Genomic DNA, 23,440 nt, shown 5'->3' with positions numbered 1-23,440 from the left:
GGTCCAATTATAGTATAGTTGGGTCGAGTTCGAAAAGAGCTTTCGAACGATATTTTATAAGCCCAATTCCGATGAATAATGAGGAAGTTATGGCCAAATTACTAAACTGGGTCCGGTTTGATATTTATATGCGGCCCAATGATCTAGTGGAGGGCCTAATATTGATTTATCATTGCAATTAGGATTGATTATAGTCTTCTAGATTCTTCTAGAAGGTTCTTTTCATTCCTAATTTAATTAGCATTGATAAATTGACTTTAGTTGACTTTTAGAGTTTTAATCAGAATAAAAGAAGTGTTTTTAAGGAAAATACGATTTTGCCCTCTCGTACGGCTAAATTTTATCAAATTAAGAAAACGCGTGGAAATTTATTTCCAGCGCCTGGCGCCATACCTAGCATCTGGCACTAGACCTGGCGACTGGCGGTAGAGTCCAGCGTTTTGCGCCACGAGCATGTTTGGCGCTGCGGTCGTGTTTTATTCTTTTTGAAACTCTGATTCGTTTTTTATCACATCCGGTTGATTTTCTTTATAAATAGCCTCCTAAACCTCCGTTTTCAATCATCAATTATTATCAATTCTTCTCATCCAATTCTCACCAACTCCCATCAAGAATCTCTTGATTACTCTCTCTCTCTCTCTCTCTCTCTCTCTCTCTCTCTCTCTCTCTCTCTCTCTCTCTCTCTCTCTCTCTATCTTCTAAACTAGCCTTTTTCATACAAAATTCCGCATTCACAAGATTTAGACACACCTAGCATAGTTCGGAGTTGCCTTCGCTCTAGACGTGAAAGGTTTTAATTTCTGAGGGTTTGGTCCCAAATCTATATTTCAATTATTTAATTTAATTCTTTGATTTTATATTTTCCTTGAAGTTACTAACATGTGTATTTTGTTATTAGAAAGAGATACGAGGCATCCAAGTAAGTTCTTTAATTGATATTATGATATAGAAATCATGTCTAGATTGTTATGACGATTCCTAGTATCATGTTAGGATATGTTTATTGCTTCCTAGTATCATGTTTAGGGTAATAACTATAATTTCTAGTATCAAATATGACATTTGTGATTCATGCGATGCTTCCTTTTCTTTCCTAATATCATGTTAGTATCATGTTAGGATTAAAGCTTTGATTTTTATTGTTTAGTGACATGCTAGGGTTTGTTATTAATCTTGTTAGTATCATGCCTAGGATCTTGCTATTATTATGCTTAAACATGATTATGCTTATGATTGTTATTATGATGTATTATTTGTTTATGATTATTATGTTGCTTGATATTTATTGTTACTGCTTGATCACGCCTTTTATGCATGTTTAAAGGGAATTGGTACTTGTAATCACGCTTAATAAGATAATTAATAATCTTGTTTAGGGTTAATATGATTATAATTCAAGTGATCGCCAATAATAGTTTTATTTGTGCATTAATATTCAACCAACATAGATAAACAAGTTTAGGGATAATCCTATTGATTTCATCTTAGTCAGAAAGCGCACATGAATACGAGAAGAATAAAGTAGAGGCCTATTATTAGGGCAGGTTCAATCTCTTTTAGGTTGGATTTGTACCTCCATCCCCGAACTACCAGTCATGGTTCCAGACCTATTGGAGTTGACGATCTCCTGGATCGTTAAGGGGTGTAACCTTCACCTCGTGAACGGTTTACCAAGTTCCTAAAACTTGTTGGCGACTCTTTTGCTCTAGCTTCTTTCCTTTTGGACGCCACCGTACTTTAGTGTATGATCACAATGGGGTTCAAGTTTGGGGTAATGCTTGAAATATTCCCTACAGTTTTTGGCGACTCCATTGGGGAGGATTTCTATTTTAATTCCTGAAATTTATTTCGGCAATGATTTAGAATGAGTGGATGAGATTCGAAAAGTTCTAAGTATTTCATGTGCGTAATTTTGATTAACATTATTGTCATATGCATAAAAAAGATCTCATTAGAAAGACCATCTGTAATGAGTTAAAAACATAGGATTTTTACACGTAGGAAATTTGAGGAATTCTTTCACAACTATGATCGAAATAATGCTGCGCGAAACTAGAAAATTTTATCGAGCACAGAAAGCTGCTGAGGCATGTAGGAACTAGCGTCAGAAAATAGAGTTTGTCGCCGAGAATTTGACTCTGTCGCCAGGCGCCAGAGCCAAATTGTGGCGACAGAGTCAAATTTTGGCGCCGGCCTCTGTTTGCTGGCGCCAAGTTCTTCCAATACCGAGCCAGAAATATGCGTTCTAATTTTGATTAGTTTATAGCACTGTTTGCTCGATCCTACTTCCTGATTGAGTTTTCTCAATTTTGTGAAACCCATATGTGTTCTACATATGGACATAACCCTCTGAGAATTCATGCTCCATCTACCTGATAAAACACTATGTGCAAAAAAGGGTACATCCGAGAATGTTGAAATTCACCAAACCATGGAAGCGAGTTTTTAACTCGCGGTGTCCCATCCACTCGCGTTAACCCTTCAAAAGATAAGGCTTCCGCGCGATGCATCCGGACAATTAACCATGGACCCTCTTTGACTAACCCATATCCCAAACTTTAGAGAACTAGAGCCATGGTTAGGTTGCGAACTCATTGCATCATATTGTGCCTACTTGACTAATTGTGCATTATTTGTTATGCATACTCTATGTGTTTTTCCTAACCGTTTGTTTGTTTAAGATTAAATAAACGTATTAATGACTAAAAGGACTTTGCCTAATTAATTAATTAATTAATTTGAGTAATTAAAGTCTAATAATTTAATCAGAATTGACTTAGTACGACTTTAGGCATGCCCTGTAGAGTAATAATACCGAAAGCAGTCCCAAATCAACGTTCCAGCAATGGCGCCGCGATTTGGACTGCAGCGCCACACTGTGTTGTGCAGCGCCTGGCGACAGCTCTGTCGTCTGGCGCTACACTGCGAAGTGCGGTGACAGTCCTGTTGCTTTGGCGACAGTTCGGTATTTGCTCGAGTCATCACTATGTGTCTAATTAAACTGTTTGCCAATCAATTCGATTATTTTGTTAATAATAATACCTTGTTAAATCCTTAATTGAGTCTAGGCACTAAGCCACATGGTCGTGACACGAGTCTTAACATGTCACCTACACTCACTAGTCTTAGCACACACTTTGTATATGTCACCATGACCATGTCTTAGGTTCATGCGTGAGTCGGTTTTTTCCGTCATTCGAGTGACGGGGTCCAATCTATTCCCATTCTCTTCCACATTCTCTTCCATGTTGAATATAGCTTAAGTCAAAATAAATAATAAAAAAGAGAAAACTTACTCCTAACTTCCTTTTCCTCAGCATTTGATCAAGGAGAGAAGAGCACTTAACCAAGATAACACTTTTGATAAAGCATCACTTTTCACAAAAAGGGTTGTAATAATGGCCGGCGAAAAAGAAATGTTCTTAAGTAATACTAGTGAAAGCTCATCAAGTCTAGAAGATGATGTTCAGGAATTATGAAATATCGTTGTCACGCTTATGGGTGCAATAGAAGGATTAAGAGACTGGATAATGGTTATCGAACAGCGTTCTCATTATCAACACCATAGAGGCCATGATCACAATACTGAAGGACACTTCATCCTCAAAGATTGCGTTCAAGACCTCATTAATTCAAGTCTCCTCCATGTTCCTCCAAGCAACAAAAAAGCCAAGATTAGTAACGATAACAACAGTGGCTGGAAAGGAAAGAAGAACGACTATCCTTATTCTTCCGAAAACACCTACTCCAGTAACAGTGTTGGTACTTTCGACCTTAATGAAATCTTAGCCATGGATAATCGAGGATTTAGAAAACAACTAAGAAAGGATTTCACCCCTATTGGAATTAGCTACGATGCTGCTTTCGATCAACTCCATGCAAAGGGATTCATTACTCCTATTGAACCCATTCAAGATCCCCCACCTAAGAAGAGATTGCCTAGTTGGAATCCAAATGTACGCTACAAGTACCATCAAGGTAGGGGTCATACTACTGAGAGTTGTTGGAAGCTAAAGGAAGCAATCCAATATTTGATCGACAATAACGGGCTTCCAATACCTCCAGTCAGCAAGAATACCAAGTGACGATAAGCCAAGGGACAAGAAACAAGCTTCAACTACAAGATTTTATGATCTTTTTCTATTTTTTATTTACCCTTTCCCCATTAAGTCTAGCATAGGCACCTTTTTATTCTCCTTAGATTTATTTTGTAGGATCATTATTTCTTTTCCTTTAATAAAATGAGCATTTATTTTCTTGCATATGATCAATTCATTAAATTGCCAAATATATATATATATATATATATAAATGTTGTCGAACTAAGCACAAGGTATACCAATGATTTGAGGCACCCCTTATAGCCACATCATATCACCTTTCACCTTTCAAATATGCAATCTTTTTTTGGTAAACCACTTTGAGCCTCGTCTAACGATAGACCCTTCATTTTTCAACTCATATTTACCTAATCTTGGGATGGCATGGTGTGCAACTTATGCAATTTTCAATTTCATAAAAAGCTTGAGTGTCTTCAAAAGATTAAAATAGAAAAAAATAAAAAATAATAATAATAATAATAATAATAATAATAATAATAATAATAATAATAATAATAATAATAATAATAATAATAATAATAATAATAATAATAATAATAATAATAATAATAATAATAATAATAATAATAATAATAATAATAAAAGTGTACAAAAGGGCAAGTGTTCCAATGTCTTTGACATGAACATGTCTTTGATAAGAACACGTCTCGGATTGCGTCTCTTATCAAGTGCTCGGTACCGTGCCTGAGAAACATGAATGCCAAGTGAGTGATAGACCGCATGATCGGGATTGCCCACACTTATAAAAATAAAATAAAAAAGAGCTAAACCTCAAGCATGAAAATACAAATATTCCAAAAGCAAAGTTGCACACCTTGGGGGCTTATCTAGGGTCTTGAGCCTTTTATCCCCTATTTCTTTAACCTTTAGCCTAACCACGTTACAACCCTTAAAAAAGACCTTTTTGAGGTATACACATACTTGTGCGAGGTTCGGCTAGAGCTACGTTCGACCTGATTCCTAATGGATACGTAGGCAACCTCACAAAGGGGTGCGGCCGTAATAAACATGCATTCACATTTACATTCATAATTGATCATATATAGGAATTTCCAATGCTCATCCCTATCTACTTAGAGCTAGACTTGGGGGCTTGATCCCTACATTGTTAGCTTACCCAGCCTAAGGGTCACCATCATTTGACCCTTTTCAATATATTTTCCACACACTTAGCCCTTGCAGCCTAACCTTAGTCTCACTTTCACACACTGCACAGTTACATGACCAAATAGTCTTCCCCTTAGGAACCCTCTGTCATGAAATCTTAACACAACGCTGAAGCATGCCTTGTCATATCAAAACATCTCATCACTTGTAATCGTTATCGCATCTCGAAGTATGAAGTGCTTAGCCTCCGTGCCTAAGTTTCCTACATACTTTCATTATTGAGTCAACTAGGATAGCCTAGGATGAATTAACCTTTGCACCTTGAGAGACAGCATCAAATGCATGTACTTGGCTAAGCTCATTCAACATGCACCTTCAAAAACTTCTTCCTTTTTGTGTCTTTCTTTTTGGGAAAAGTCAATACCCTCTACAAAAAATGACGGAAATTTTTTGCTTTTTTGTGCACACACGAGTCATGTACATTGAGTCATATCGTGTCATATCATCTCGAGTTTAGTCTAACGCATGTGTTAAACACTTTGAGTTGAGTCATGACAAGTCATATGAGCTAAAAACACATTAAGTCTTAATTGAGCCTTAGGACAGTCCTAAGATAATTAAAGAGATGAGCAAAGTCCTATAGTCAAAAATATAAATACAAGTACAATCCAAAGAGCAAACAAGTAAGGATATTCTCGGATTCCGAAAAGCCGCGAATATAAATGCATGAGATTCTTCTAAGGATAAGAGGGGGTTAAGCAAAACTTACAAATTAGAGATGAAGAGCTTTAATTTAAGCAGATTTGGTTGAAAGGAAACAACTAAGTTAAAGGTTCGGAGCGAAACCAGGCAATGAACAACAGCAGCATAAGGAAAGAGGATTTATCTGAAAATCCCGAGTGCAACGCCTTGCGACAAGCCCGTCGTCTGGCGACAAGCAAAAAGCGTGGCAACAAGTCCTTCGAGCAGGCGTTGATACGGCGACAAAGTGTGTGGCCTTGTAATATGGTTATATGGACCTCGTGCAGCAGTTTGGGTTCCATGGTACACCAGTTAGCCCCTCTAAGCAACTTGACATGATCTAGTAATCAATTTGATTACAATCACATTAAGTGATCGACCAGATAAATTATCATCTCACTTAGCTTAAAGAGCCTAAGCATTGGCTCATCGGAGGCACCGACGTAATGGTTCATAAACAGCAGAGGCACCGGCATAATGGTTCACAAGAAGCAAAAGCGCCGATGTATTGGCATAGCGGAAGCAAAGTTCAAGCGAGCTTTTAAGTATTGACAAGCGTTGATCTTCGGTAGTTTCCTTCGGAATATTATCGCAACCACTGGAGATGACTTCAAGCGAAGATATCTTCGACAGCATTCCCTAGCTTGCGGAGTGTTGTCACAAACAACTGGAGGTGATTTCAAGCGAGGTTATCTTCGATCATATTCCCTGGCTTGCGGAAGATGGTCACAATGCGGTAGAAGATTGTTTCAAGCGAAGGAATCTTCGATAGTGTTCTCTAGCTTGAAAAAGACTATCACGGCGGAAATTGGAGGCAGTCACAAGCGTAGCAGTCTTCAGGCGGTATCCTCTAGCTTGGGGAAGATCGTTAAAGCAACAGGATAGCGTTCCCTAGCTTGTGGAAGGTTGTCACAATGATTCAAGAAAAAGGCACGAGATGTAGCAGCAAAGGATCGACAGGAGTTGGTCTTTGGTGATACTCTTCAGGGTATTGTCGCAACAAATGAGGATAGTTTCAGGCGAAGCAATCTTCGATCATGTTCCCTGGCTTGTGAAAGATGATCACAAAGCGCTAGAAGGTCGTTTCAGACGAAGCAATCTTCGATGGGGTTCTCTAGCTTGTAGATGTCTATCACGGCGGAATTGGAGGCAGTTACAGGCGTAGCAGTCTTCAGGCGGTATTCTCTAGCTTGCTGAAGATCGTCAAAACAAATAGCAGGATGGCATTCCCTAGCTTGCCGAAAGTTGTCACAACAACGAAGCAACAAATTGGTTACCTCCAGAGACGTGTGCTCGACGGTGCAAGATACGCGTTTCTTAACTCTTTTATCTGTTTGACTAATACTAGTTTGCAGGTATAGGCATTACAAGAGTGGTTTAGGATCGCATAACGTTCTGAATCATTCTCAGTCCCTACCGATACTTTGACTTTTTTTTCGAAACTTGCGTTTCTCCAAACTTAGTCAAACATGTATTTCCGAGTTGCTACAATTGTCATGATTACTTGTTGATCCCCGTTCCTAGTGCTTTTTTTTTTTCTTTGTTTGTTAGTTGTTAGTGTTCTTCTTTTATGCTTAGACTTCGACCTATCTTAGGCACATAATTAAGAGCGCTAGAGCATTATTGTTCCTTTGGGTTTGTCCCTTGACTTTCCTTTATACTTGTATATAGGTTTTTTTAGTGTTTAAAAATTTAGTTTGACCGAGGGAGGATTAGTTTCAATGACCTAGTTCCACACTTCGTCAAAATGGCGTCGTTGCCGGGGAACGGTGTCTATGTTTGAGTATTTTTTATTGCTTGAGTCTAGGCCATTGTATATACTTTTATTTTATTTGATTTTTGTTTGTTTTGTGGAAAAAAAAAATGGCATGTCTATTATTTCCTCAATATGACAATGAGCCTTTCGTGAATATTTCCATAGACTTGAGGGATTTCTTAACTATAATCGTTGTAGCCTTTGGGAGGCTTGTGAGATTTGTTATTTTGGTTTGAATGAGCAAACTAGGGACATAGTTGAAGGAATGCATAATGGTAGATTTAGAGCATTTTCTATTGATGATGCTTGGGAATTCTATGTTTGGTTTGCTTGGAAAGTTTATAATGGGGGTAATCATGCTTCTAATTTTGATGTGCAATGTGTTAATTCTTCTAATGCTAGCATGATTTCCCATGATGTGTCACATGATCCCATAGTTGAACCTAGAACAAATGCTTCCAATTTTATTTCCTCTTTTGTTTATGATAATGAGGCGCATGCCCAAGTTAACAAATCTCACATGTTTGATTGTGCCTCCACCCCCCAATGTTATGTATATGCTCATGATTTTAATGTTGATTCTTCCAATCCTGGTTGTACTTCTTCTTCTCTTGTTGAGCCTCAACTTTCTACACCTTTTGAATCTCCTAATGCTACTTGGGAAGCTCTTATGGAGAGAAGAAGGATTGGTGAAGAGCTAGAACGCCAAATATCACTCTTGACGCTTGCTTATAAAAGCTCCAAATCCAATGTGTGTGTTGAGAATGATGATAATGATATCCACGAGCAACCAAGACTGTGTGAGGATCCTATTGTTGAGCATAGGAGTGAAGGAAAGGAAGTTGAGAGTGATGATGATTTTGATGATATTTTGAATCTAGAATTCTCTTCCTTTGTTGATTGTGATGAGTCTCAAGTGTATGAATGTGACTCTTCTATCCATGAGTATTTGGACTTGTTGAGGTTATGTCCAATGTGTTTATTGAGTGTCAAAGGAATACCCATAGCCTTTTAAGTAAGTTCATTGAGAATGCTTCATGCGAGAGAGATGATTTTGAAATGAATTTGCATCCATTCATGCATGGTTATGAGACTTTGGGCCTTAAGGAAGTTGAGGGAGTTGTTGTTCATGAATGTAGTGAAGGAGATTATGTTGTTCCTCTTAGAAGTTGGATGTTTGAGGGGGATGGAGATTATGAGTGTTCTTCTTTGAAGATTCTAGATTGCTTTTTATGCCCTCATTGGCGATGTGAGACCTTGTGGTGAGGGAGTAGCTACCCCTTTTCCCTTTTCTCATACCCCTTTCTCAAGAAGATTCAACCATATCCCTTACACTATTTCCCTCCCTTCTTTTGTCAATGAGCCTATTGGGGACCCCCTTGTCTATGATGGTTTGTATGTGGCTCATTTGCCCCCAATTGTGGAAAAGGGTGATGTTTCCACCCAAAAATATTGTGAGGAGAGTTTGCCTTGTTCTTCTTTTTCTTTTTCTTTTTCATTTTTTTATTTTGTTGAATTTTCTTTTGATTCTTCTTCTTTCTCTTGGCATCTCTCTCCTCATAGGTGTGCACTAAGCTTGTTGCATGCCTTCTTTCTGTCATGTGCACGCTTAATTTCTTATGAAATGTGTAGTAGTGCATTTGACAAGCTCTTGCGATCGTTGCAATACTATTTTACTAGAGCGGTCAAGCTTGGACCTTAAGCAAGCCTTTCTCAGGAAGTAACCCGTGTTTTATTGCTTTCATTTTCTTTTGTTTTTAGAATAGATTTTCTCTCATGGAAATGTTTATGTGCCTTTTGCTAGGTACATGACTTGATATACTTTGGTGCTTCGATTTGAATCAAGAATCAAGGAAGTTTGACTCCTATTTTTGCTAGCATATGGAAGGCAAGGTTTAATTCTTGAGGAAATTAGCTTTGAAAGGTTTAATTGGGTCATTTGCGGGTATTTACACCCACCTAAATCCAATAATATCCTTCCTTGCTCTTTCTCAAGTGGATGATGACTTATTGGATATATGATTGGTTTGTTGGACTGATCTCCTTGTTTTCCCCTCCCATGGTTTCTATGATTTATGTTTGAGTGTATTGTCTCATTCAAGCTTGGGGGGGGGGGGTATTCTATCATGTTTGATGGGATTTTGATTCATGTATGCTATGCACTTATGTATATACTTTTCCATATTCTTATATTTTGAAAAACTCCAAAAAAAATTATTGTTTCTATCAAGGCAAGTTTGCAATGTGTTTTGTTTTGTTCTTGCTTTGGACATAATACTTTGGACTTGTATAATTGAATGCTTTTCATCTTAAATGGTAACGGTGTGCATGGTTTGAGAGTATATTTGGTTGATTCTAGGATAGAGTATGCTAAGGTAGTCGCTTAGAACTTTTGGGACCTTGAAGCCGGATTCTATTCGTTTTTGAAAATTTGCAATTGCTCCCTTTTGGTGAATTTGAAATTAATAGTGAGTTTTTGCTACATCCATGTGAGGTTCATCATTTTTCAAGCCTTCAACATTTATTTGCATGAGCGGCATGGATCCTTGACTATTGAAAACCTAATCTTGAATCTTGACTCATAATTCTCAAACACGAGACCAAACCATCTAGAGAGGACAAAGGCATCTTTTCGGGGTGGTAATTTTTCTTTTTCTAGGTTTAATCTTCTTTATTTCTAGCTATTGGGTTCACATTTGCCTTCTTGCTAACCATTTGAGCCTTTTCCCTTCTTTTCAAGACACATCTATAAAGTTTTGAGCCTTTTTTTTCTTTTTGTTCCATTTTTTATCTTTGTGAAGCAAATGATCATGTTCTTGGAGTTTGTGGTTCTTGAGTTTGGAAGTTGGTTCTATTTGTAAGCAAGCTTGTCTTGTGTATATATTGTGAATAATGGCAAATGAATGTTGGAAAAAGGCGTCCAAAGTTTAAAAAAAAAAGACATAATAAATGCAAAGTTGTAAGAGTCGTCCATAGTTAAAAGAGGCGAGAACAATTGCTTTAAGAAAAATGAAAACAACAAATAATAATAATAATAATAATAATAATAATAATAATAATAATAATAATAATAATAATAATAATAATAATAATAATAATAATAATAATAATAATAATAATAATAATAATAATAATAATAAAGTGAAAATGAGAAAATTCAAAAATATTTTGATGTGATTCTTTTCCCTTTTTCAAGCATTGAGGACAATGCTTCCTTTAAGCTTGGGGGAGAAGCGTTTACACTTTTTGTATATATGATTGTGGTTATAGCTTTGAATAAGCTTGGGGGTGTTAGTTTGTTTTTGTTTAGTGATTACTTGATTGTGATTCTAAGAAAGGCGCCTTCTTTGCTTCACTATTAGGGATACCACCAAATTTTTAAATTTTAGCCTACCCTCACCCTTTTTGCCCTTACGTTAAAACCATTGGGAAAGACCTTTCGACCTGGAGGTTGAGTCACATATCGAGGGAGGGAATTATGAGTTAAAGCCCAAGGAGAGGGGATGCAAAGTCAAGATGTCGAGAAACCTCAAATCTATTGTTATTCCGGTTCCTTCGAGGAACTATAGAGACACTCACTAAAAGTAGATTTGAAGCTAATTGGGAGAATGTGCTAAAATGTTTTGAGATGAAAAAGAATTGAGTTTCTTTAGTTCTCTATGCTTAGCATGTCCTATGTTTCAATCAACCTTAGATATCTTAGAACGTGCACTCCCTTACTTGTTTAGAAAGATTTGCATTCATTTATGCTTGTACATTTGGAAAAGTCCTTTCATGAACATTTGTTTGCTTTTATTTTATATAAGTTTCTTTTTCGTGCTTTGCCTTGTTTGTATTATTAAGAGAGTTATAGGTTAATCTCTTAGGAAACCTTTACAAGAGCATCACTCGTCCTCTAGGGCGATCTAGGGGTTTAAATCGCTTGTCTTTAGTTGCTAAAATTGACCGTGATTCCTACGAAAGTGAGTTAGTGTATATTCTTGTCTCTTCTCTTCTTTTTGTTTGTTTGAATAAGCTCATCATTTCTCCCTTAGTTTTGTTTTGCTTGAGGACGAGCAAAAGGTAAGCTTGGGGGTATTTGATGGGTGTCATAAATGGCACCCATTTGATGAGCATTTAGGTTATTTTCTTCCTCTTTTCATAGCTTTCATGCTCAATAAATGCACAGTTTTATGCATTTGGTCTTGGTTTACCTTTCCTATCTTATTATGTAGCTTTTGTGCATTTTGTTGGTTTTTCTACTCTTTTCTCCTTTATTTTCTCTATTTTTGTGGTTATAGGTATTGTACGAGGTCCGGGTCTTGATATTGGTGATTTACTAAGGTGGAAGATGCTTTTGGAGCAAGCTCATGGCAATAGGAAAGCTCAAGATGCAAGGAAGTGGGTTATCCAAGTTCTAGCTCTTGCGCTCTCAAGTAGTGCTCTCATGAAGATGGGGTGTTGAACCCACTGTCAAGTGCTTTTTGGGACTGCCACTAAGTGTTCATCATCATCATATTGCGTGTTCATTCGAAAACCTTAGCGAACGCAGGAAACCGCGAGAAGAGCCGAAGAAACCCAGATAGGCACGGGCGCGGGCGCGCTCCCCTCGGTATTTTCTTTGCGCCTTCTATAAATACTATTATAACCCAATTTTTGGGGCAAGTTTAGAAGAACTTAATTCACAATTTTAGATCATAACTTTAGCTTAGTTGAGAGCTTCTCTCTCTAGTTTTAGGGTTAGTTTAGGAGAAGATTTTAGAGAGAGAAAGCGAGGAATTTCAATGTTGATTAAGAGATTGAAGATTTAATGGTTACAATTGTGTTGAAGCTCTTCTCTATTATCAATGAGCATTTCTAACTCTATCTCATTTTATTGCTTTGTTTGATTTCATATTTGTTTGGTTTGATTTTGATGTTTGATTAGTGTAGTTGTTCTTCATATATTGTTTATTCTTGATTTCTTTATTTGTTAGTTGATTAGATGATGATGTTAGAGTAGTTGTTTGTTAGGGATTGGGGGAAACTTGGATGATTGATTGATTGTGCTTAATTTGGGGATTGTTGAGATTAAAGTTATTAATGGAAGTTTGCATGTGTGTAATTCGATTAGGCCTTGAGAATTATGCTAGATTGCATTATGAGTCTACATTGATACGGACCATTGATTTGTAGCTTACAATTGTCGATTGAGCTTGATTAGGGATGCTCCTAGTTAGAGTCTCTCGTAGTTGGCGCTAGTTTGACCTCTAGGAGATAGCTTGTTGACTCTTTTGATTGAGCTTGCCAAGTCTTCACAACCATTGACTTGCATGTATTTCCGAGTTGCTACAATTGTCATGATTACTTGTTGATCCCCGTTCCTAGAGTGCTTTATTTGTTTGGTTTCTTTGTTTGTTAGTTGTTAGTGTTCTCCTTTTATCCTTAGACTTCGACCTAGCTTAGGCACATAATTGAGAGTGCTTAAACATTACCGTTCCTTTGGGTTCGACCCTTGACTTACCTCTATACTTGTATATAGGTTTGTTAAGTGTTTATAAATTTAGTTTGACCGGGGGAAGATTAGTTTCAATGACCTAGTTCCACCCCTCGTCAGTTGCCTAGGGTTTGCAACACAGACAGAAATTCAGTGATCAGTAAAATCAAAACCTGAGTTGGCAAACACGAGACCAATCCCTTCAAACTTCCCTCTCTCTCACAGCTCTCTCTCCTCCCTCAAGGCCTCTCAAGGTGGTTCGTGGTGGTGGTGGTTCGTGGTGGTCGGTTAGTCCATTAAAGGTGGTGATCGCGGTTTTCCTCAATCACTCGACCAATCTAGTATTGGTGGACGGCTCGTTCGAAGCTCGTGGACTAAGTAGAGGAGCAACGCTTGGGGCTCTATTTTCTCCTCGCTATGTTGAATTCACGCTTCAAAGGTATATTTATGTGTCTTGTGTGTTATGCATGCGAACTTGGGATTAGGTGCTTTATGAATATGATTCATGATTTTCCACTTAATAATACCTATAAACTCCTACAAATGTCACATCATCATTCAATATGCCACGTGTACTTCTAGCATATTTTTGTTTCATGTCATGGTTAACCAAAAATGCATACAATAAGGTTTGAACACGAGACCTCATTGAATGAAGACCAACTTATTACCATCCAAGCTATAAGCTAATGTTGTTCTATCTATGCACATAATTATATAAATACATATTAGAAATAAAAGCAAAAATTATTCAAAACTATTTATTATTGTTATTATAATATTATAAAAAAAATAAAAAATTCTTTCAAGCTCTTGATAATAATGATAAAGATACTCAAAGTAACACCCGAAGCAACGCCCGGGCCGAACACTAGTTTATTAATTATTCCATGAGTTTAAGCCGAAATAGCTAGGTGGGTTGACTATGTTCAACAATTTTGGATACTTTGGAATTTAAAATGAATTAAAGGTTAATTTGTGATGTGATCATCATAGTCCTAAATAAGAATAAAAGTGAATTATATGTATGGTTACTTGGATGAGTCGGTTTTAAATTCAACTTGTAATCACGTAAAGTGAACACATGAATGAGCACTTCTAGAGTATTGACAATTATGAATTGGGGTACACGGTGGTAGCTTGTGGCTTTCCGAGGCTTGTTTGATCAACATGTCCTATTTTCTTTTAGTATTTACATTTTTATTTTATGATAGACTAACTTTGTGAGAATGGAGTCACGCCCATTCTTGCGTACCGCTAAACTTTTATTTGAAATGGTCATTAGGAACCAAAATGATTTGGTGGGTTGGCGGACAACCTCGTCTATTGCTTACTCTAAATTAATTAATTAAATTAAATATAAAGAATCAAGTGTTCGGAATTGGTTAGTGAGTATGTTAAGTTGATTTAACTATTTTAGTGTGGAGTCTTGGTTAATAAAGTCATGTTGATTGTTATTTATTTTAATTAGTTGAGCATCCTAGGTTTTGTGCGATGTAGCTTGTATGTACTCAGCTTTGCTTTGCTAATTGCATGCTTTTTTGTGTTTTCTTTTGGTCATAGTCTTTGCTTTTTAATGACCCCTGTGATGATCCAATTATTACACTTGTATTATTGGGGAAGCTGTATTGCAAAGGTTAGCTTAATGATGTGAAGTTCAGGGATTTGGCATACACATTGTCAAGGGATTGGTGTGAATGAGAGTATTCGTTCTTGTGTTGAACTTATTTATGTTTTACTATTATTTCATTTATGTTTTGAGATTTTGAATATTGGTTTGTTTTTAAATAAGGGCTTTTATGGTTCCAATTTGTAAGCTTTGACTTATTGCTTTTCTAAATTATGTTATTGTAATACCCCGTATATTTTGTGACTATAAAATTAGAGTATTCGTGTTCTTTTTTATTCAAAAAATATATATCTTGTACAACTTTATTCCGGACTTTGGCTAAATCTCTCTACTTATAAATACTCCCATCAATCCTAAAACCGTTTTGGCCATTGTATTACTGTACTTATCATCCGTTTCTTCCTCCTTTTAAGAACACTTGACTTTTTCATGCATGATAAATTTAAGCATTTGTATAATTTATTTTAATCATTCGTCCAATATATTAACCTTCCTAGTCTCTGAGAAATATATTTCATCAATCCATGATCTTCATTGCATAATTCATTATGCACGATTGTCGAACCTTTTTGCCTACCCTTTTGCTTTATTTCCTGATCATCACATACATGTGCCAACGAAATTGCGACCTCTTGTATACAAATTAATGTTATTAGTTTGTGGTCGTAACGAACCCGGTCGTTACCTAATACTGATGGTTGGGGAAGGTAAACACACTATCGATCCTTTGGAGTTGTTTGATATTAAAGCGGTTGTATTATCATTATGTGTAAATTTATTGGACATGTTTGGTTATCATTTGTTTATTGATTGTACTCTATATTATAATGTGAAACTTTATGATTGTTATTCATATGATCATGTTTCGAAAACATATGGTTAATTTATGATGACATATGATTTAATTGGTGTATTATTTTATTGTATTACATTGATTGATTGTGTTTTTATTTCTATGGGTTTTCATGTTGTTGTTATAAGGAGTATTGTTCTTGATGTTTTAGGGTTATTAATGCAGAGTATCATTTTTGGGTTGTGAGTTTATTATATTTGGGTATTAGTTTTATTTCCCTATAAAAGTTGAGATATACTATGATTTAATCGAGTTCGAATTGTCAATTATTTGGGTGCCATTAGAGATATTATCTATTACATTGTGAATGATTGTTTGATCAAAGTATGAGATCAAATGTTGAGAAATATTATCTTGTTCTTGGTTTGAGGCTTGACATTATAGACCTCATCCTTGGCATGTTGGTGAGGAGATAATGATCATAAGTTAAGAATGAGGTACAATTTTTATTTATAATTTTCTATGGTCCCCTACAGTGGGACTTGACCCATGTTGGTCATGATTAGATGTGTTCTCTGGTTAGTGAGAGTATTTAAGTTTTTATACTTGTTGATTTGTTATTTGAATTGCCCATTTCCAAGGCTAGGTATAAAACAAAGAGCATGACACTTATGGGATATATGAGTTAATTGAATGAAGGAATAAATTATTATTCGAGATTAGATGTGACAAAGGATATTTGCAGAGTAAACATTTATTTTACCCTTAAGGTGCATATGTGTAATGTAGTTTCCAACTACATTGTTTAAGTGATCTAATTATATAAATATTCTATTATTCTTGTAGCCTGATATGTGGTGATTACTCAGCTTTTTGTTGACGTGTGTGTTATTTTGTTGTACTATTTGTGTTTGTGGCCATGTCTTTTTCTTATGGTGGCCCTGCGACGATCTATTTTGGAATTTGTATTTAATGGTGAGCAGTCAAGTTTGTCTAAGCAGGTTAATCAAGTGATCGTAGCTAAAGGAGTTCAAGTGTTTCGATTAATATGCTATAATGAGTATGTCTTTTTAAAAAATGCAATCTTCAACTCCAATTGTTGTCGCAAAATAGATAAACCCTAATTACACAAAATTTGATAGTCGAACTGACCTTTGCCCTTCATTTGAAATGCCAAGGCTTTCACAGTGCAAATTGGTAATTGATTTGGGTATTTTATACACGGCCAAGTGGCCCAATTGGAGCCTGCCACGTGTCGCTGGAAGAAGCGCCACCTTGGACCTTCCAAGATGGTGACACGTGTCAGGCAGATATCACCCTTGATTTGGGGTGTTTGATGATCCAAAGTGGACCATTAGGGGAGCGACACGTGTCACACTAAGAGACGCCCAAATGGCCTCTTAGGAGGAGTGACACGTGTCACTCAGATAACACAGGCCCAAACTTTGAGGCGCCGTTTTGCGGCGTGCCCTAATCCCTAGGTCATCAAACCCTAGGGAGGGCACACTTCCCCAAAGACCCTATAAATAAGGACAATTCCCTCATTTATGGGACAATTACGTAACACGAGACAACACGTCACATCAACATTTATTACAGAGCTGTCGTTCTCAAGAAACAGACAGCACCATACCCGAGCTTGGAATCAGAGCAGATAACTCTTTTCCGCACGTTTTACTCCGAATACTTTACTAACTTAATCTTCGGAGGCGGACCATCAACCAACCGACGGTCCGTTTATTTTGCAGGTAAAGGCGCCCCTTGCTGGATCCAGTCTTAGTGTTGTAACTCTCTAGAGGGACAAAAAACCCTGAAACAGTAATTATCTTTGACAAAAATGGAGAAGATGACATTGCAATGGAGGATGAATTTGCTCTTGCTCGACACAAAGCGGGAAAACAAGAAGATGGAAGAAGATGAAATCATGAAACGGGGAAATACATTCAAACGGGTAGCTTCGACTTTTTTTTTTTTTTTTTTTGACGGGTAGCTTCGACTTTTATATTTGTATTTAGATACGTATACCGTATTTACATACACTTGACTTCCCTACTTTATAAAAAGTAGAATCTTGCTCTTATGAATAGTGTTGTGACAATTATAACCCCAAAAATGTGTATTTATGCATTTGCCCCTATTTAATATTACAAGATTTTTTTTTAATACTGTATATCTTCTCTATGTTATTACATACTTTTTCATCTTCACATTCAATCGGTTGAATTATTGGTTTCAAGTTTCAACCACAAAGTCACTAACAATCTTCAAAGGTACTTTTCAATTTTAATTTCAATTGTTTTATAAGGTTTTGATTGATTTTAGATTTTAAGGTATTACACTTTTAAAATTTTAGGGTCTAGGTATTCATCTATTTTTCCTAAATTTGATTGGATTTTGAAAGAAAAAAATATAGTTGATAATTGAAGTGAATGGAGAACCAGAAACACTATAAGCGAGGGAAATATACCAACTTCCGAGCACTACCCCATGGAATCCCCTCATGTATCTTTCTATTTTTTCAATTTGATCATTTCATGAATATTTGTCAGTGACTTTGTGGTTTGTCCAGTTAAGCGCTACCACAAATCCGATCAAAAGGTACTTTAATTTTTTCCCTATCGATTTTTTAGGATTTTTATTTTTGATCTTTAGATTGTACTTTGGTTTTGATTTTGGGGATTGTAGAATTTTACAAAGGTGGCTTTCAACATTGCTATTAGATTCGTTGTTATGAGATGCAAAGGACATCTAAATTTTGATTATAATTTTGGGGTTAAGAGCGTAAAATAAGAGTCCACAACTTTAAAAGATGCAATTTTTCAAGGTACATGTTTTTTAAAGGGAGTAGAATGCCTTTGTGCTTAGGCTCTGAATGTATATTCTATATTTGAAGGAAAGGAGGTGTGAGTAGTTCTCTTATCAATCCTAACCTACCTTAAAGGTTTATTGTTACTTGTTAGAAGAGAAGATACCACTAATCTGGTGATATTCTAATATGATGTATCCTAATAATGTTATATGCTCTGCATCTAATGAGTATCATTTTAATGATTTACTGTATTTCTTTGTATTGTTGAGTTGAATTAAGTTGAGCTCAAGCTTGCCTGCATTGGATAACTCAACTCTTCTTACATTGGGTTTAATTACAGAGTATTAAAAAATAAAAAATAAAGCCCCTGGACCAATATACAAAGAGAGGAAAAAAAAAAAGCTACTCCGTATTTTATTATTTTGGATTTTTACATTGGGTTCAAGCTACCAAACTTTATATTAGATGATAATATTAGACTTAACAGCAATACTAAATATAAATGTACGTTGCATTGGACTAGAGCAAAATCCAAACTCAAAACTAAAATTTAACACCTGAGAGTCCTAACTACTCATAGGGTACCCAAGAACAAATTGATGCAAAATTTCATTATTCTTCTGTTTGTTTCTCTTTGTTTTTTAGCTTGTAATATGTATCAAAATTTTATTCTAGAGAATCATCTAGACTTTATAAGAAAAACATATAAATGCTATTTTTTACTCTTTAAAATACATAAGAAAAGGTGAAGGATATATGATTTTGAACTTAATAGTCGATTATTACTCTTTCTAAAGGTTCATTGTATTAATTCTTACCAGTTTCAAGGTATTTAAAGATTGCATAAGACATTTTACGTGCAAAATGCTTACTAATCATAACTATGTACAAGCTAAAATCTTAAGTACAAAGACAAGCCTTGATAACTTCTCCGCATTGGCTAGCCATGTCGCGCGCGCGCGCGTTGGCCTTCGTAGTAAATTTAAAAGTGATGCAAAATACGGAGTACCATTGTTGCCCCTATAGTTGGACAAAGCGGCATAGCACCGTGCAGGGCAACCAAACCATTCTCGTCTTCTCTCAAAAAATATTAGACCTTCTCCGTTCTCACTGTCTCTCTCCTCCAGCGTACACTGAATATTCCATTGAAGCAGCCTCTGAGCTTTCTCTTTTTCATTGAAGCAGCTTCTGAGCTTTCTCTTTTTCATTGAAGCAGCTTATCAGGTAAGATTCTTTTCTTAACCATCGAAAATCAGTTTCACAATCTAGTGTTAATCGTTAATTTTTTTCATATAATTTATAGTGGATTGATTATTGAACTGTTTGCTGTCAAAATTCTTTTGTAAGAATAATTTAATTTGATGATTGAGTCAAATTTGGTTGATAATGTGCTGCAAAACCCTTGAATGTTGAGACGAAACTATGAAAATTGAATTATTTCTGATTGTGACTTTTTTCTAATTGTTACAGAAGAGACAATGTCGGTTATGGTGGAAACAAGTTTGGGTGAATTCGTGATTGACTTATTCATTGAACGTTGTCCGTTAACTTGTAAAAACTTCTTGAAGCTTTGCAAGTAAGTTTCTCCTTTTCCTTCCCTTGTTCTTTGTTATGTAATTTTTCTTATTTTTCTGTGTAATTTTTGTGCTGTATTCGTGGGGTACTTAATAAAATCCCTTAGTTGTATAGGAAAATTAAAGTAAGGAAGCAATTGGGGATAACGTTTTGTTGTTGTGGCCTGTGGGGTTATTTCAGTGTGTATGAGATTGAGAGGGGTAGGGGGAATCAGCAGAGATATCCAGCATCGGATGTTCGTACAGCAGTATCCACAGCCGCTTTACAGGTTCCGTAGCAAGAAATTATGTATTCTGTTAAAGAGAGTCCTTCGCGCAAATAGGCAAACCAATCATTCGTCATCCAACATTAATCCTCTCATACCTACTAATTGATGGACCTAAGACACGTTTCCTCAAGCCCCAAAAAAGATGGACTGGATTATAAGGGTCAATCATCCTAAAATTGATATTCATTTCTTGTCTCAAATGTTCTCTTGTAGAATACTATAGGGTGTGTGTGTTTGTTTAGCTGTGAAAAACACGAGTGTGACAAACTGGCCTTTTTGGGCACAAATTCTTGTAATACTATAGGCTATGGTGATGTTGTTCCTTGGTAAATTATCTTGTGGCTGATAAATTGAGACTGTGGGCTGCATTTTTGTGTGATTATGTTGCAATGAATTCTGTGCTTTACAAAATGGCTTTTTCGGGCATGGACTTGAGTAATACTAAAGGTTGTGATGAAGTCGGATGTTGTTACTTAGAGATTAGCCCATTATTAATTATTTGAAACTAGCCAGGGGTGTAGGTTTGTGTTGCCATGGGACTTTTGTTTAACCTATTGGGCATAAAAGCATGTATTACTAGAGGCTATTATGTAGTACTTCGTAGTAAGTTATGCCTTTAGTTATTAGCATTGGGGGTGATGAATTCGAATGGGTTCTGTGCTTCTGTCTTTAATTTCCCCCTTCTTATTATTGACGGGATTGGATGTTGAAGATGCTAGAAGCTTGTGCAATGCACTCTTGGGATATGTTATTTTCTGCTGCCTATAGAGTCCTTGCCCCTTCTTTTTTGTTCTACTTTACATGAAATGATTTTTGATGTAGTGAATTGCAGATGTTATTGGTGAAATCACATTTTGTATTTTGACTGCCTTGTCAAAGTAACTGAGTGTATCTGCGGGTTTTTGTTTTCTTTGCATATTGAGCATCATAAATTTCCTTTTTAATTATTGGATATGCTATTGGTTTTGTTAATGGAAGGTCAGTAGGTGATCTGTAGGGGGTTTTGGATGGGTTGATGCAAGTTTGTGAAGTTTAGTGTTGGTACTTGTCATAGTTTAGTGTTAAATAAATGATTAATTAAAAAAATTATAGTTAGCTAGCTGTAAGGTGCTCAAGATTTTGTAAGATGACATCTATATAATCATCTAAGGAACTTTACTATATTTTTTAAAAGCGTTATTAGGTGCTTAATTATAGCCTTACTTGTAAATAAAATAATAGTCATGTGCAATATGTAGTCATGTACATAAAATTAAGGAATTGCATTATGTTTATTGATGCAGGATCAAATACTACAATGGTTGTTTATTTCACACAGTGCAGAAGGATTTTACTGCGCAAACTGGTGATCCAACTGGAACAGGAAGTGGCGGCAACTCTATCTATAAGTATGTATTGTGTAATAATGAAATTATTCACCTGGTATGAAAGTCGAGGTTCTTTTTTTGTGCTTTTATTAAAGGAAATGATTTATCGATGGGGCTCTAATAGGCATAATGAAATTATCATCCCTCAGTTTTGGTTCAGTATGAAATCTGCATGCATTTCCTTTTGTATAATAAAAAATTTATTTCTGATATATTGTTCACCCTTATCGTATGGACATACGCTCATCCTGCTGAAATGATGGCTAGAATCCGGCTGAAATTTGATAAATTCATAAATATGTTGTTGGTTGTAGGCAGAGGTGTCAAAACCGAACCGACCCGAAAAAAATTATCCGTTTCGAACTGTAACCGATCCGATTTGATCCGAGAAATTCAAGACCCAAACCCGATCTGTAACCGAACTGAACTCAACCCGAATCCGAACTTGACCCGATCTGAACTTAACCCGGCACCGATTTGATCCGACCTAAACTCAACTTGAATCTGATTTGACCTGACCTAAACTCAAACCGAACCGATTTGACCCGACCCGAGCTCAACCCGATCCGAAATTGACCTGAAAAATAACCGATCTAATCCGATCTGTTTTGAACTGATATTAACCCGATCAAATTTTAACTCGATTTGATTTTTACCTGATCAAATTTAACCCGATCATAATTATTTATTTACTTTTTTATTCAAGTTCTTATACTATATATTTACTAATTATTAATAAGTTAACTTTTTGACTACAAAGAAATAATCCGGAGTCTTAAGTTTACTTCATGTACATATCAATTATATTAATTTACTTTCTAAGCTTTAATAAATGCCACAATTTCTAATAAACCTAAACATTAAGCGGGAGTTAATTGATTTGCTTGTAAAACTCTAGTTAAATGCTGCCTAAAGCCTATTGTCATTTTTAATGAATTTCCTCCCATTCTGTTATATTTTATGAACTAATAATTCTTTTCTCTAACACCTACAACCAATTATATCAATATAAATCACATTACTACTAGTCTGATGTTACTTATAAGAAACAATTATGAAAGCAAAATAAATAAAGTTTTAAAGGATACATCAAGCGCTTACATTTTCATTATAATAATTAAATATATTACATATACTTAATCCAATGATTCAAACTTAGGTATTTTTTAGTAGTTTATTTTCATATACAAAATACGCTGCATATAATATCATTGCAATGTTTCGACTCCAATAATATAAATCAGTGATGGAGTCTTTTACGGTCAAATCTTCCACAATTGGCTCGGGCACGAGCTCAGAATGTAAATCACTATCATCTGATGAACAAACAAAAAAAAAATCAATATACAATCAGAGTAAATGAATAACTTAAAAGAATAATATTGGAGAATCATACCTATATTAGACTCAAGATAATTATCATTCGGAGCCATTGCTGAAAAGAACAATGAACATCATTAAAAATGCATACAAAACAAAGGTAAAACAAAATACGCTAATAGATGGGTCATTGATGCATTGGGGTAAGCAAGAGACAATTGACAGACCTTATAGTGCAGACCTTATTGATCTAATAATCTAGTTCATCTTTCATCATTATTTGATTTTAAAAAAAAAATAAAAATAATATAGCAACGTTCCCATACATAAATATAGTGCAAACCTTAAATAAGGAAAATAAATTTCATAAAACAGAGGAAAAAGCAAAGAACAAACAAAAACAAAGTAACACCCAGAAACAAAAGCAAATAAAAAACAAACTAAGCTAAGCTACTTCTGCTACCAAACTAAGGGGGAACCAGACGTGGTAGATCTACC

At 35.7% G+C, this 23,440-nt stretch overlaps 1 protein-coding gene across 1 annotated transcript in view; it reads left to right on the top strand.

The window, feature by feature from the left end:
* Positions 1-19,496: 19,496 nt before the first annotated feature.
* Positions 19,497-23,440, top strand: part of LOC145641824 (peptidyl-prolyl cis-trans isomerase CYP59-like) — a 28,708-nt gene continuing 24,764 nt past the window's right edge. The window contains exons 1-3 of the mRNA XM_081692799.1: positions 19,497-19,636; positions 19,883-19,988; positions 21,539-21,643. Coding sequence (XP_081548925.1) covers positions 19,891-19,988; positions 21,539-21,643 — 203 coding nt within the window. The 5' untranslated portion in view covers positions 19,497-19,636; positions 19,883-19,890. The remainder of the gene's footprint in view (positions 19,637-19,882; positions 19,989-21,538; positions 21,644-23,440) is intronic.

Source organism: Chenopodium album, chromosome 8 (assembly GCF_948465745.1).
Source record: "Chenopodium album chromosome 8, dcCheAlbu1.1, whole genome shotgun sequence".
Classification (NCBI taxonomy): Eukaryota; Viridiplantae; Streptophyta; class Magnoliopsida; order Caryophyllales; family Amaranthaceae; genus Chenopodium; species Chenopodium album.
This window is presented reverse-complemented; position numbering and strand designations above follow the sequence as displayed.